We start from the raw sequence: 16,048 nt of genomic DNA, 5'->3' as shown, positions 1-16,048 counted from the left end.
GAAGTAAAAAGTTGATCTCAGGTAGCTAATATATTGAGGTTTACTGTATGCTAAGTACTTTGTGCAAATTACACTTCATCCTTCCAAGAACCCTGTGAAATAGGTCACTGTTCTTATTTTACAGCTGAGGAAACTAAGGCTCAGAGGGGAACAACGTGTCCAAAGGTACACAGGTGAAACCTGGTTTTAATATACTTCCATTGATTTCAGAGAGGAAGGGAGAAAGGGAGATGGGAACATCAATGACGAGAGAGAATCATTGATCGGCTGCCTCCTGAACGCCTCGAATTGGGGATCAAGCCTGGACCCCGGGCATGTGCCCTTCAGTCCGCAGGTCAGTGCTCTATCCACAGAGCCAAACCAGCTAGTGCAGTGGTTCTCAACCTTCCTAATGCTGCGACCCTTTAATACAGTTAGTTCCTCATGTTGTGGTGACCCCCAACCATAAAATTATTTTCGTTGCTACTTCATAACTGTAATTTTGCTACTGTTATGAATCGCAATGTAAATATCTGATATGCAGGATGTATTTTCATTGTTACAAATTGAACATAATTAAAGCATAGTGATTAATCACAAAAACAATATGTAATTATATATGTGTTTTCTGATGGTCTTAGGCGACCCCTGTGAAAGGGTCGTTCGACCCCCAAAGGGGTCTCGACCCACAGGTTGAGAACCGCTGAGCTAGTGGAACCTGGTTTTAAACCTGTGTCTGATTCCAAAGCCAGCTTGTTCTCATTACAAAGCCTGTCGATGACCTTTACACTATTAGAGGACACATTGTTGTGTGTATTTGGGTTTGGGAAGAGGCGCTCCTGAGTCACCAGCATGGACTCACTAAAACCAAGTTAGGCACTTTCCTATTACAGTAGCAGACCAACCCTCCTCCATAGAACAATTAGAAAAGCAGGATGAATACAAAAAAACATCTGCTTGAAGTCACTGGAAAGTACCAAGATAGCCAAGATTTAAGAGGCTGAGGTTCCAGAGAAGAAAGTACAAAATGTGAGACTGACATTCCGAGCTGCTTTCTCCTTGATGCATTTACCAATTTATAAGAGGCACAGGCTGAGAGGCAGAAAAACAGAACAGAAATTGGCTGGTAGAAGGTTAAGGAATTATTGGCGATCTTATGGTGCTCAGGAATATGAATTTGAGTGCATGGCTAACCAAGGTGGCAGGGCTCTGGTAGAGGACTTGGCTTTCATTTGGGCTCTCTGAAGGACTATTCTCAAGGAGGAAGGGTAGATATTATAGACTAGTTTTGTAAAGACTGAATCCAGCTTCTCATTTGCTAAACCCCTGATTAGATTAATGTGATATAATTCTATTCTAATTGCTTGCCAGAACTTAAAGAAATCCTTTCTGGCCTGACTGGTGTGGTTCAGTGGTTGAGTGTCAACCCATGCACCACAGGTTACTGGTTAGATTCCCTAGTCAAGAAACATGCCCGAGTTGACCCCTCAGTAGGGGCCTGCAGGAGGCAGCCGACTGATGTTCTCTCTCCCATTGGCATTTCTATCTCTTCCTCTCCCTTCCTTTCTCTCTAAAAAAAAAAAAAACCCACCAAAAAACATACACAAAATAACAAAAACCTTTCTGAAGGAAAATAGCCTCATTTAGAATCTCTGCAATTTTTCATACACAAATGTTCATCATTCAGTCCAAAATTACTAAGCATAATAAGTGGCAGGGAAAAAAAGCAATAAAAACATTCACAGGTGATCTAGATATTGAGTTATCAAATTTGGATTTTAAAATACATAACTGCAACCAATAATTAATATGTTCAAAAAAGAGATGCCAAGACAGAGAATTTTACCAGGGAACTGTAATATGTAAGAATGAATCAAATGGAAATTCTAGAACTGGAAAACAGAATAACAAATTAAGACTTCAATAGGTGAGTTTAATAGCAGGTTATACAAAGGTAAAGAAAGGATTAGTGATCTGGAATATAGGTCTGTAGAAAATATTCAGATTGGAACTTGGAGAGAAAAGGATAAAAAAAAAAAACAGAGAAAAAAAAGAGCTTTATGAGACACAGCAAAAAAAGGTTTAACATACATACAAATGGAGTTCCAGCATGGGAAAAGAGACAGAATGAGGCAGAAACACTATTTAAAGGGGTGGCTGAACATTTTTTTCAATGTTTTTGAGAGATTTAATCCCAAAGCCCTATAAACACAAGCAGGATAAATTAAAAGGAAAGCATACATCATAAAAACTGCCCCAAACCAAAGATATTAAAAGTAGCCAAAGAATAGTAAAATGGAAACTAACTTTTCACCAACAAAAGTGGTGGAATTCAAAAGACAATGGAGAGTTAGAATTATCTGCCAACATAGAATTCTGTATTAAGTGAAAATATCTCTCAGAAATGAAGGCAAAATAAAGGGACTTTCAAGCAAATGAAAACTGATAAGGCTCTGTCCGAGTAGCTGAGATGGTTAAAGAGCATCGTCCCAAAAAATCAAGATTGCGGGTTAGATCCTGATTAGGGCACATACAAGAATCAACCTATGAATGCATAAATAAGTGAAACAACAAATCAGTGTTTCTCTCTCTAAAAAAAAAATCAATAAAAAATTTAAAAATAGATAGAATTTGTTGCCAACAGACTGTTGCATTAAAATAATACAAAAGAGTGAAAATGCACGTGACTCACCAAGTCTGTAAGTTCTGAGCTGCAGTCCTTCCTTTTTCCTGAATAAATCCTTTCTGGTGATGAAAAAATATAAATAAATAAATAAATAAATAAATAAATAAAAAAATAATACAAAAGAGCAGAAGGATTATGTCCTTTACAGCATCATGAAATATAGGAAGGAGTAAATAACAATGAAAATGGTAAAAATGTGGGCAAATCTACATAAATATATATTATATAAAGTAATGTCTTGTGGGTTTTATATATAGAATTAAAGTTGTAACAACAGTAAAACAAAAGACTGGGAGGAGCTATATGGAGTTAAAGTGTTCAGAGGTCCTTATATTGTCTAGTAGGAAAGGTAATACTTTATATTATACTAGAGGCCTAGTGCACAAAAATTTGTGCACTCGGGGGTTGGAAAGGGGGGGCCCTCAGCCCGGCCTGTGCCCTCTGGCAGTCTGGGACCCCTTGGGAGATAACGACCTGCTGGTTTAGGCCTGCTCCCAGGTGGCAGAGGGCAGGTGCAATCCCTAGGTGCAGCCTCTGGTCGGGCTCAGAGCAGGGCTGATTGGGGAGTTGGGGTGCCGCCCCCTGTCACGCACAGAGCAGGGCCCATCAGGGGGTTGGGCGCTGCCCCCTGTCATGCACAGAGCAGGGCCGATCAGGGGGTTGGGGTGCCGCCACTGTCACACTCAGGGCAGGGCCAATGGGGAGGTTATGGCTCTACCCCGTCACACACAGAGCAGGGATCGTGTGGGGGGGGGGGTTTGGGGCGCCACCCTCTATCACCCACAGAGCAGGGCCGATCAGGGTGTTGGGGCTCAGCCACTGTCACACTCAGGGCAGGGCCGATGGAGAGGTTATGGCTCTACCCTGTCACACACAGAGCAGGGCCGATCAGGGGGTTGGGACGCTGCACCCTGTCACACACAGAGCCACAGGGCGATCAGGGGGTTTGGGCGCTGCCCCCTGTCACGCTGATATGGTGCCAGGAGGCCTCTCGGTTCCTCTGATCCCAGTGCTGGGAGGCATATTACCCTTTTACTATATAGGATAGAGGCCTGGGGGCAGGCTGGTTTGCCCTGAAGGGTGTCCTAGATCAGGGTGGGGGTCCCCACTGGGGTGCCTGGCCAGTCTGGATGAGGGGATGATGGCTGTTTGCAGCTGTTCACACACCCTTCAGGGTGGGGGTCCCCACTGGGGTGCCTGCCCAGTCTGGGTGAGGGGCTGAGGGCTGCTTTCAGGCTGGCGGTTGTTGATTGAAGCTCCCAACCGCTCCTTTTTTTTATTTTATTCTGGGCCAGCTTTAGCTCTGGCTCTAGCTCTGAGGCTTTGTATCTGGTTTGTTTCGGTTCTATAATCGAAACAATGTATAACTTCAGCTCTGAGATCCTGGCCTATATTTGTTAGAATGTTTCAAACTGCCAGCTCAGAGGCCGGCAGCGGCAGGCGGGGAACGTTGGAGTCCTCCTTCACTTGAAGCAAGCAAGCCTCATGTTCGTTTCCAGCTGCCTGGCTGCCGGCCGCCATCTTGGCTGACAGTTAATTTGCATAAGGATACGCTGATTAGCCAATGGGAAGGGTAGCGGTCGTACGCCAATTACCATGTTTCTCTTTTATTAGTGTAGATTCTAATTAAAACCAATGATTTACATCATAATGTGAAGGTTTACCATTGAAAGAATAGTAGCTAAATATATAGGGTGGGGCAAAAGTAGGTTTACAGTTGTTTGTATGGAAAATAATAATAAATAATAATACAAGAATAAACTCTTACCCTGGCTGGTTTGGCTCAGTGGTTAGAGTGTCTACCCTTGGACTGAAGGGTCACTGGTTTGAGTCCCAGTTAAGAGCACGTACCTCGGGCCCTAACCGGTTTGGCTCAGTGGATTAGAGCGTCAGCCTGCGGACTGAAGGGTCCCAGGTTCGATTCCGGTCAAGGGCATGTACCTTGGTTGTGGGCACATCCCCAGTAGGGTGTGCAGGAGGCAGCTGATCGATGTTTCTCTCTCATCGATGTTTCTAACTCTCTATCCCTCTCCCTTCCTCTCTGTAAAAAATCAATAAAATATATTAAAAAAAAAAAAAAAGAGCACGTACCTCGGTTGCAGGTTCCCCAGCCCCGGTAAGAGTGGTTGGAGGAGGCAACCAATTGATGTGTCTCTTTTACATCTATGTTTCTTTCTCTCTCCCCCTCCTCCCTCCCTTCCACTCTCTCTAGAAATCAGTGGGAAAAATATCATGTCCTTGGGTGAGGATAAAAAAAAGAATAAACTGTTTCACATATTCACAACTGTAAACCTACCTTTGCCCACCCTGTATAACCAACAAGCTAATAGAGAGGAAAATGGAATAATAAAAATATGCAGAAGCAAGCAAGAAAGGAGAGACAGTAGCATAGAGGAAATGGGACAAATGGAAAATAGTAAGATTAAAACAAAAGTAAATCAATAATTAGATTAACTGTAAATAGACTAAAAATTTAACTAAAAGGTAATCATTGTCAGATAATGTTAAAGAAAAATAATTATATGCTGTTTTTAAGAAATACATCTTGCATACAAGGACACAAAATTGAAAGTAAAAATATGGAAAAAGATATATCATGTAAACATTAACCCAAAGAAGCTATTATATAAGTCTTAGAACTAAAGTTCACCTTATACCTGTAGTGTGTTAACACTTCTTAAACAGATATTTATTGTGTTGGGTTTTGTTTATTCTCTTTATTCAATTCAGCAGATATTCCTAGTGGCACAAAATTATCTAGTGATACAAAATTATTCTCCCTCATATGTATACTGGCCAGCTAGCATAGAACAGTATTCTAGGAAAGAAAGACATTGTTACTGACAGGATAGCTTCTAACCCCACCCCCTTCTATGGAAACTGATAATAGTAAGACTTATGTTAATTTGCTTGTTTGTTTTTCTCCTGCAGACTCCATTAATAATATACCTCTTTCATTTCCTGATTGATTATGCTGAATTGGTATTTATGGTAAGTAACCTTCCACACAAAATGAATATGTATATATTTTAAATTTTATTGTCTTTAATCTTTTTGTTTATAAGAAAAAATCTATTTCAGGAGCCCAGGAGTTTCTTAGAATATAAAAGCAAAAATGTATTTTTAATTTGGATTCATGGAACTGTAATTGTACATTTGACCCTTGAACAGTGGGAGGTTAAGGGTGCCAACCCCCCACACAGTTGTCTCTCAGTATCCAGGGGCATTGGTTCCAGGACAACCTCTCCGCCCTTTCCCCGCCACCCCATGGATATAAAAAAATGTCCTTGGGTGCCCAAGTCCCCTATATAAAAGGATGTAGATCAATGCAGTTGGCCTTATGCATCTGTGGACTTCCAACCCTGGATGAAAAACAGTACAAATATTTACTGAAAAATATCAGCTTATAAGTTGACCTATGCAGTTCAAACCCAGGATGTTCAAGGTCAACTGTATTATGGAAGTATGAAGAGTAGTTTATGATGTCTGACCAGTTCTAATTTCTTATATGTTTAAAATTTCATATGTGAACTATGTAGCCTTGAATTTTCTAGCTCCAAGATTCTATGATTGGCTTTCATTATGGTGCCAATGTTGAAGATATCCTCAATTTCCTAAGCATTCTGCCAAGAGATTCTGTGACAAGGACTTAGGCCTGGTGAGACTTTCAGGGGTAAGAAATTGAGAAGACAGGGCTATGTTTTGAGAGCATAGTAATTTGAAACACCTGCTTAATCTAGGGTTGAAAATCTGGGTAAAATAGGAGGTCCATTGAGCTCTTCCTTAATAATTATAATGAGTGCTGTTTATTGAGGACTTACTCTGTTCTAGGCACTTGACATACATCAGGCCTACAAAGCAGTGGGTTTTATTTCCACTTTACAAAAAACTTAGTAACTTGCAATTACAGAGCAAGTTTTCCAGTCATACCTCCCTGAAAAGGCTTTCTCTTTGGGTAGTCAAAGTGAGGGCTGAGGTTCTGCCTGACTTTACGAAGTCAGTACTGGATAATCCACCGCCTTCCAGAAACTTCAGACCCTAGTAGCATTCCATTACTCCCACACTAATTGGGTTCATTTCCTGTTATTACTCTTTCTCTTGACAGATAACTGATGCACTCACTGCCATTGCCCTGTATTTTGCAATCCAGGACTTCAATAAAGTTGTGGTGAGTAGACAGTGTGTTGGACAAAACTAGTAGAATCTGGTAACCTACTGGTATCTGTTATTAAAAAGATCAAAGGTCAGCATGTACTTAAGGATCCAACATGTTTTAAGACACTAAGAAGTGGGAGGGCAGCTTCTGGCTTGTTCAGCCAGTCCTGGAACAGCCGAACAAGACAGCTTTACTAATAGATACAGAAAGGTTCGCTTAATCTTTGTAGCTTAATATCCTCTCACCTGTGCCAGTTCAGACTTTTTGAAGGATGTGGAATTGAATTACAATTATATTAATGAGGACCCTTAAAAAATTATTCCATACCTTTCACCAGTTTTGTTTGTTTGTTTTTTTACAGAGGAAAATTATAGCTTTTAACTCACTGTGTTATGCTTATCTGAGGTAAAATTGGATTCCCAGTGTAGCTTCTATTTCCCTGCAGAGAGCAATCTTAATTGGAAAAATTGGCATGTATTAAACAGCTGTTGAAAGTGTTGATGCAAACTTTAGTTTTAATCCATATGTAATAGCCAAGGAGAATTGTATAGTGGGACTATTTTCATTTTCCTTGGTTCTGAGAGAGTTAACAGATTAACCATGTGTACTATCTATGTAGTTATTTTAAAAGTTGGCTGCAGTCCTCCTTGATTGGCTGAGAGCCACTGAGAAGATTTAGACCAGGGTGAGAGAAGGCTGCATCCCATTAGTGTTGTCTGTTTGTGGTTCATTTTCACTTCTGTTACCAAGTAATAGAACCAGAAATAGCAGTCTGCCTTTCTGTAGCACTGGTCATCAGTAACAAATAAAGCTAGTGAATTCTAGAATTTTGGACCTCAAAGACGCTGTTAAAATATCTAGACTGAGAGTTTTTTACTTGGGGTCCCTTATTAGGTCTATAAAACCCTTGAGATGGTATGAAAATTTGTATATGTATGTGCATATGTCATTCTTTTTCATGTGGAGAGTCCATAGTTGTTAACAGTGCTCAAAGAGTCCTTAATTCCTTCCCTAAATGATTAAGAACTACATTTTAGAGACTTAGTAACACTAAGAGCAGGGAGTATATATCTTAAACTAATGGAGCATGTGACTATGTGGATGCTAAGTGAAATAAGTCAGAGAAAAAAAGGCAAATACTGTATGATTTCACTTATATGTGGAATTTTAAAAAGTCAGACTCATAGAAACAGAGTAGATTGGTGGTTATTGGGGGTTGGGGGTCGGGGAGGGGATTATTGGTCACAGGGTACAAACTTTGAGTTATAAAATAAGTAACTTCTAGGGAATTGAATATACCTATAGCATAGAGACAGTAGTTAACAATGTTGTATTGTATACTTGAAAGTTGCTAAGAGAGTAGATCTTAAATGCTCTCACTACAAAAACCCCCACATAATTATGTGAGGTGATAGATGTGTAACTAACCTTATTGTGGTCATCATTTTGCAATATATAAAGCTGGGCAAAAGTAGGTTTACAGTTCATATGGAAAATAATACAATAATCTATACTAATAAAAGGGATCGGGCCTAAACCAGTAGTTGGACATCCCCCGAGGGGTCCCAGATTGGAGAGGGCGCAGGCTGGACTGAGGGACAACCCCCCCCCCCGCCCCTGCACAAATTTCATGCATCGGGCCACTAGTTAATAAATAATAACAAGAATAAATTTTCATGTACTTACAACTATAAACCTACTTTTGCCCACCCTATATATGTATATCAAATCATTGTGTTGCGTATCTTAAACTTACACAATGTTATATGTCAATTATATTTCAAGAAAGCTGGGGGGAAAATTTTTATGGGTGAGATGAAATGCTTTAACAAGATTCCCTGGAAGGTCAGAGATGATACTAGTAAACTGAGCATGAGATTCATAAGCAGAGGAATTCAGAGACAAATTAAGAATGATTATTTTCTTCTCCGAGATAAATTGTGTATGTAAACCATAGTCTTTGTTCTTTGAAGTTATATGCTAAAATATTAGGGGTGAAGGGTCATTATATCCACAACATACTTTCAAACGGTTCAGAAAAAAAATTATGTTTTTGTGTGTTTAGAGAGATTTAAAAAATGTGGCAGAATGTTAACAGTTGCCCAGCCAGAGTGGCTCAGTTGATTGAGTGTTGACCTGTGCTCTGAAAGGTTGCCAGTTCAATTCCTGGTCAGGGCACTTGTGGAAAGCAACCAATTGATGTTTCTCTCTCTCTCTCTCTCTCTCTCTCTCTCTCTCTCTCTCTCTCTCCCCCCACTTCCTCTCTCTATGCATGTCCTTAAGTGAAGATTTTTTAAAAAAATGTTAACAGTTGATGGATCTAGGTGTCTTATTGAATTTTTTTTCAACTTTTCTGTAGTTTGAAATTTAGGTCCATGTCTTTACCCACCAATGTGTGTATACATGTGTGTGTGTGAATCGAACCATGACCTCCTGGTTCATAGGTTGATGCTCAACCACTGAGCTACATGGGCCAGGCGAGTTTACTGGTTTTTGTTTTGTTTTTTGTTTTTTTTTTATTTTTTTTTATTTTTATTTTTTAAATCTTTATTGTTCAGATTATTACATTTGTTCCTCTTTTTTCCCCCCATAACTCCCCTCCTTCCAGCTCCCACCCCACCCTCCACCCTCACTCCCCACCCACTGAGTTCATCCATAGGTGCATGATTTTTGTCCAGTCACTTCCCGCATCTCCCACCCCCCTTTTCCCCCAAGAATAGTCAGTCCATTCCCTTTCTATGTCCCTGATTCATTATAGTCACCAGTTCATTCTGTACATCAGGTTATTTATTCACTTGATTCTTAGATTCATTTGTTGATAGATGCATATTTGTTGTTCATAATTTGTATCTTTACCTTTTTCTTCTTCTTCCTCTTCTTAAAGGATACCTTTCAGCATTTCATATAATACTGGTTTGGCGGTGATGAACTCCTTTAGTTTTTCCTTATCTGTGAAGCTCTTTATCTGACCTTCAATTCTGAATGATAGCTTTGCAGGATAAAGTAATCTTGGTTGTAGGTTCTTGGTATTCAGCACTTTGAATATTTCTTGCCATTCCCTTCTGGCCTGCAAAGTTTCTGTTGAGAAATCAGCTGACAGTCGTATGGGTATTCCCTTGTAGGTAACTGAGTTTCTTTCTCTTGCTGCTTTTAAGATTTTCTCTTTGTCTTTTGCTCTTGGCATTTTAATGATGATGTGTCTTGGTGTGGTCCTCTTTGGATTCCTTTTGTTTGGGGTTCTCTGCGCTTCTTGGACCTCTAAGTCCATTTCTTTCTCCAGGTGGGGGAAGTTTTCTGCCATTATTTCTTGAAATAGGTTTTCAATATCTTGCTGTCTCTCATCTTCTGGCACTCCAATGACTCTGATATTAGTCCGCTTAAAGCTGTCCCAGAGGCTCCTTACACTATCTTCACACTTTCGGATTCTTTTTTCATTTTGCTTTTCCAATTGGGTGTTTTTTGTCGAATCTTTGGTTTGATTCTTGTGCTCCTCTGGTCTGCTATTGGGTATAATATTCTTTATTTCAGTCCGTGTATGCTTACTTTCTAATTTCTTTATCGTAGCATCGAGGGTCTCATTAGTTTTCGTGAGGCTCTGCACAAATTTATGGCAAGCCCTCAAAATTGCGATTCTTAGCTCCATATCCTCCATTTCTGTCATGTTTTTTTGTCTCCGCATCTTTTATGCTTTCTTGGTGCACCCCCTTGTGGTCTTTGTGCGCAGTCTTGTTCTAGCCAAGCCTTAATTGTTGTAGTTAACACTTGGATTGCGGGAAACGAGTTAAGTCGGCTCGCGCGAATCGCGCGTACTCCACGGGAGCCGTCTTAACTCGGTTCATATAGATTTGCGGTGGAGTGCGGGAAACGTGTAAACTCGGGCCGATTGTAACTGCGTATTACCAAATATTTGTTTGTTTGCCGTTCACAAAGATACCTACCTGCGTACGCGAACCGTTTCATACCCATTGGGGTAATAGGTATCATAAAAATCCCTTGTAAGTAGAGAACACTTTATGGCGCTGGTCGAGTACAATACCGTTAGGGTACCAATGTATTGTTTTCTCATTTTATAACCGATATCCCTGGATATCTCACCATGCAAAGAGAGTAGTTATTGAGAAATACTTCTTGTGTCCGGACGTCTTTAGTTTTGAGTTTTGTGAATATTATTACGTGTTTAAATATTTAAATATATTGTGATAAAGACATTCATATAGAATTTTTTAACCAAATAAAATAAAATCGTTCCGCAAAGTGTTCGCATAATAATTATTTTTTTATATCAGATATCTATCGGAGTACCGCTATTTTCAGTTAGTATTATTTTTATTTGCTTTAACCTAGAATGTCGCAGCATTCAGACTATAGTGATGATGAGTTTTGTGCAGACAAGTTGTCCAATTATTCTTGTGATAGCGATCTTGAAAATGCGAGTACAAGTGATGAAGATTCTAGTGATGATGAAGTAATGGTGCGTCCCAGGACATTGAGGCGACGAAGAATTTCGAGCTCCAGCTCTGACTCAGAGTCAGATATAGAAGGCGGGAGAGAAGAATGGTCGCATGTTGATAATCCACCGGTCTTAGAAGATTTTTTAGGGCATCAAGGATTAAACACAGATGCTGTTATAAATAATATAGAAGATGCCGTGAAATTATTTATCGGAGATGATATTTTTGAATTTCTTGTAGAGGAGTCAAACAGGTATTATAATCAAAATAGGAATAATTTCAAACTTTCAAAAAAAAGCCTAAAGTGGAAAGATATAACCCCTCAAGAGATGAAGAAGTTTTTAGGGTTAATTGTTCTCATGGGACAGGTGCGCAAAGATAGAAGAGATGACTATTGGACCACGGAGCCATGGACGGAGACGCCATATTTTGGTAAAACGATGACGAGAGACAGGTTCCGACAGATATGGAAAGCTTGGCACTTCAATAATAATGCGGATATCGTAAATGAATCAGATAGACTTTGCAAAGTGAGACCAGTACTAGATTATTTTGTGCCTAAATTTATAAATATTTACAAACCTCATCAGCAATTATCACTAGATGAAGGGATCGTACCTTGGAGGGGAAGATTATTCTTTAGGGTATATAATGCTGGCAAGATCGTTAAATATGGAATATTGGTTCGTTTGTTGTGCGAAAGTGATACAGGATATATCTGTAACATGGAAATTTATTGCGGCGAAGGAAAGCGATTATTGGAAACGATACAAACAGTAGTGTCTCCATACACTGATTCGTGGTACCATATATATATGGACAATTATTATAATAGCGTCGCAAATTGTGAAGCACTTATGAAAAACAAATTCAGAATATGTGGAACAATCCGGAAAAATCGAGGTATACCTAAAGATTTTCAAACAATTTCTTTGAAAAAAGGTGAAACAAAATTTATAAGGAAAAATGATATATTGTTACAAGTGTGGCAATCAAAAAAGCCTGTATACCTGATTTCTTCGATTCATTCTGCGGAGATGGAAGAAAGTCAGAATATTGACAGAACATCAAAAAAGAAAATTGTCAAACCGAATGCACTCATTGACTACAATAAACATATGAAAGGTGTTGACCGGGCCGACCAATACCTTTCATATTATTCGATATTGCGGAGGACGGTCAAATGGACAAAAAGGTTGGCAATGTATATGATAAATTGCGCATTATTTAATTCTTATGCAGTTTACAAATCAGTGAGGCAAAGAAAAATGGGTTTTAAAATGTTTTTGAAACAAACAGCTATCCACTGGTTGACGGATGATATTCCAGAGGACATGGACATTGTTCCAGACCTTCAACCAGTACCGTCTACTTCTGGAATGCGGGCTAAACCACCTACATCTGATCCACCATGCAGGCTATCGATGGACATGAGAAAGCATACGTTACAGGCAATTGTCGGAAGTGGAAAAAAGAAAAACATTTTGAGAAGGTGTCGCGTATGTTCCGTTCATAAATTGCGCAGTGAGACACGCTACATGTGCAAATTTTGCAATATACCTCTACATAAAGGGGCGTGTTTTGAAAAATATCATACGCTAAAAAACTATTAATTTCTATTTGTTTTGATTTATTATGAAAATTTTATTTTAAACTTTAAAAATATGTGTATATTTTTAGGTAATAAGTATTTTTTGGGTTTTTCGTATTTAGTTTATATATATCGAATTATTTATGTACTGAATAGATAAAAAAATGTCTGTGATTGAATAAATTTTCATTTTTTAGCCGAAACCGGTTTGGCTCAGTGGATAGAGCGTCGGCCTGCGGACTGAAAGGTCCCAGGTTCGATTCCGGTCAAGGGCATGTACCTGGGTTGCGGGCACATCCCCAGTGGGAGATGTGCAGGAGGCAGCTGATCGATGTCTCTCTCATCGATGTTTCTAACTCTCTATCTCTCTTCCTTCCTCTCTGTAAAAATCAATAAAATATATTAAAAAAAAAAAAAAAAAAAGATATAGGCATTTTAAACTAACTCTGATTTTGCGCGGGAAACCTAAATAATTGCCCGCGCCATCTTATATTTTGGCGGGAAATTCACCCGACACCGTAGTGTTAACACTAGAGGGATTTGACCACCAGGCCGACTGGCGGTGGAAATCAGCTGTGGGAAAACTTCAGTCCTCAGGGGAGGCGCTAGTCCAGCCCTTGCCTGAGGCGATCGGCAAATGGCTGTGCGCAGGGTTTGGGCGGGGCGGGCTCAACAGGGCGGGGGGGGGAGGGAGCAGCTATGGCCGCTCTCAGTCCGTCCCCAGGGGCTCTGCCTCTCTGTCCCAGCAATCGCTGCAAACCTCGGAGGGGCCGTAGCCAGACAGTCCCGCTTCTCCCGTTTGAGTCTGGGTCCCTAGAGACTCGCCCGGATCTGTAGCCCAGAGTCTGAGACTCGCTCCTGATTGAAAACGACAATCGCGCCCTCAGCCGCCGGCCCGCTTTGCGCGCGCACCCTCACCACCGCACCGCCGTACCTTTAAATTTTCCACACTGCGCCTCCGCTGAGCGTCGGAATGCTGTTGTTTTTGCTTCTAGTTGAAGAGACTCTCCTCAGCCAGCCTTCCCGTGGTTCTGGTTGATGTCCGCTCCGACTTTTAGTTGTATTTTTGAAGTGGTTGTCCACGGCGGCAGTCTCCGGTGTTTACCTATGCCGCCATCTTCGATTCTCTCCGAGTTTACTGGTTTATGTGACAGAAAAGTCAAGGAGAATATTGTTGGCTTCATGCACCAATAATTTATTTCTGAATTTATATGAAAACATATAGAGGTTTTTGAATTTTTTCTCTGTGTGACTTAAAGAGGGAGACCAAAAACCAAATGAGCTAATTGTCACTACTTTGTTTTTTAGCACACCAAGACATTCTGTTATCATTGGCACCGAATTAAATTTTGGAATAGTTTTGTTTCTTCATCCTCAGAATTCAGCCTATAGGAATATTTTGTTTTGTGGTCAGAATAAGAATTTCATTTAAACTGTGTCAAAAATCTCCCTAGCTAGTTTGGCTCATTGGGTAGAGCATCAGCCTGCGGACTGAAGGGTCCGGGGTTCGATTCCAGTCTAGGGCACATGCCCGGGTTGCAGGCTCATTCCCCAGTAGGGAGTGTGCAACAGGCAGCCGATCAATGATTCTCTCTCATCATTGATGTTTCTATCTCTCTCTTCCCTCCCTTCCTCTCTGAAATTAATAAAAATATATTAAAAAATAAACTATCAAAAATTAACTCATTCTTGCCCTAACCGGTTTGGCTCAGTGGATAGAGCGACAGCCTGCGGACTGAAGGGTCCCAGGTTTGATTCCAGTCAAGGGCACGTACCTTGGTTGCGGGCACATCCCCAGTGGGGGGTGTGCAGGAGGCAGCTAATCGATGTTTCTCTCTCATCAATGTTTCTAACTCTCTATTCCTCTCCCTTCCTCTCTGTAAAATATCAATGAAATATAAAAAAAAAATTAACTCATTCTAAATGGCAGATTTTGATGATACTAATAAACTGTGGTTAGTTTGGATAGAGTATTGCCACGTGTCTTCCTCCAAATCTTCCCCACTTTTTCAGAATGGGCCCATATCATACAGTCTGGAAGCAGTTTAGTCTTGCTGGGATTTGAGACTTTTTTTTATTCCTGGTAATGGAGCTGTGTCTATAATCAAACTGAATCCCAGAAAATTGTGATGCAGAGAGGGGAAACTCCATCCCCACCCCATCTCCAACTGTTAGCCTGTAGAGTATGAATGCTGATTGATTATGACCAGTTGATTCTCATGACATTTTACATCTACCTTACTTGACAAAAATAATGCTAGTCTAGTTGTCCTTTGCTGAGATGTGCTTCCTGTTTAAAACTAAGAATTCATGTGAGAAAGCTGCAGGTGATTTGGTAGAGAGTGATAAAAATCTGTATCCCCTTAATGTGCTTAGAGAGTTGTGAATTTGGAGGGTAGGCTCCTGAATTTGGAATGTGCTGAGGCTAACAGTTGGAGATGCAGTGGGGGTGGAGTATTCACCTCCCATCCCTCCATAGGTTTGGGGGATGCAAAAGGGTATAGTCACAGCTCAATGATTAGAAAACAGCTCTTTATTTGAAATAGGGGAATTATGTCCTTGCAAAATCAAATCTTGTGAGGGACAGGAAAGGGCTGCATGAGGGAGTGGGTAAGGAAAGGAAGGAAGGAATACTCCATCCTGGAGATTTTTTTTTCAATTTAAAAAATTCTACTGAAATATAACACACATATGGAGGAGAGTGCAGGCATCTGTGTACAAGCTGATTAATGATCACAAAGGTGCCCTGGCTGGTGTGGCTCAGTTGGTTGGGCATTGTCCCTGGTCAGGGTACATGCCGGGGTTGTGAGCTCGATCCCTGGTAAGGGGTATGCAGGGGGCAGTGGATCAATGTTTCCCTTTCACATTATTGTTTTTCTCTCTCCCTCTCCTTCCTTTCTCTCTATAAAAATAAATAAACTATTCTTTTAAAAATATGATCACAAAGGTAACAGATCCAGGTAATTATCTTTTAGGTTACTCTTAACCTCTCCTGTGTAACTTGAAATCTCATCATTGTCAAGGTGCTGAATATATCTAAAAATACCTGCCTTTTAAATTGTACTTCTTAATATATTTTTATATTTCTTTTTTAAAATATATTTTTTTTGATTTCAGAGAGGAAGGGAGAGGGAGAGAGAGATAGAAACATCAATGATGAGAGAGAATCATTGATTGCCTCCTAC

At 40.2% G+C, this 16,048-nt stretch overlaps 1 protein-coding gene across 1 annotated transcript in view; it reads left to right on the top strand.

Annotated features, from left to right (window-relative positions):
* PIGU (phosphatidylinositol glycan anchor biosynthesis class U) overlaps positions 1-16,048 on the top strand; it is an 87,079-nt gene that overhangs the window by 15,400 nt on the left and 55,631 nt on the right. Inside the window, exons 3-4 of the mRNA XM_070420175.1 lie at positions 5,597-5,656; positions 6,771-6,833. Coding sequence (XP_070276276.1) covers positions 5,597-5,656; positions 6,771-6,833 — 123 coding nt within the window. The remainder of the gene's footprint in view (positions 1-5,596; positions 5,657-6,770; positions 6,834-16,048) is intronic.

The sequence above is a fragment of the Myotis yumanensis genome, unplaced genomic scaffold, assembly GCF_028538775.1.
Source record: "Myotis yumanensis isolate MYYU_CA2020_CCGP unplaced genomic scaffold, mMyoYum1.0.hap1 SCAF_7, whole genome shotgun sequence".
In the NCBI taxonomy this organism is placed as follows: Eukaryota; Metazoa; Chordata; class Mammalia; order Chiroptera; family Vespertilionidae; genus Myotis; species Myotis yumanensis.
The sequence above is the reverse complement of the archived record's forward strand: the minus strand, read 5'-3'. Positions and strand labels throughout refer to the sequence as shown.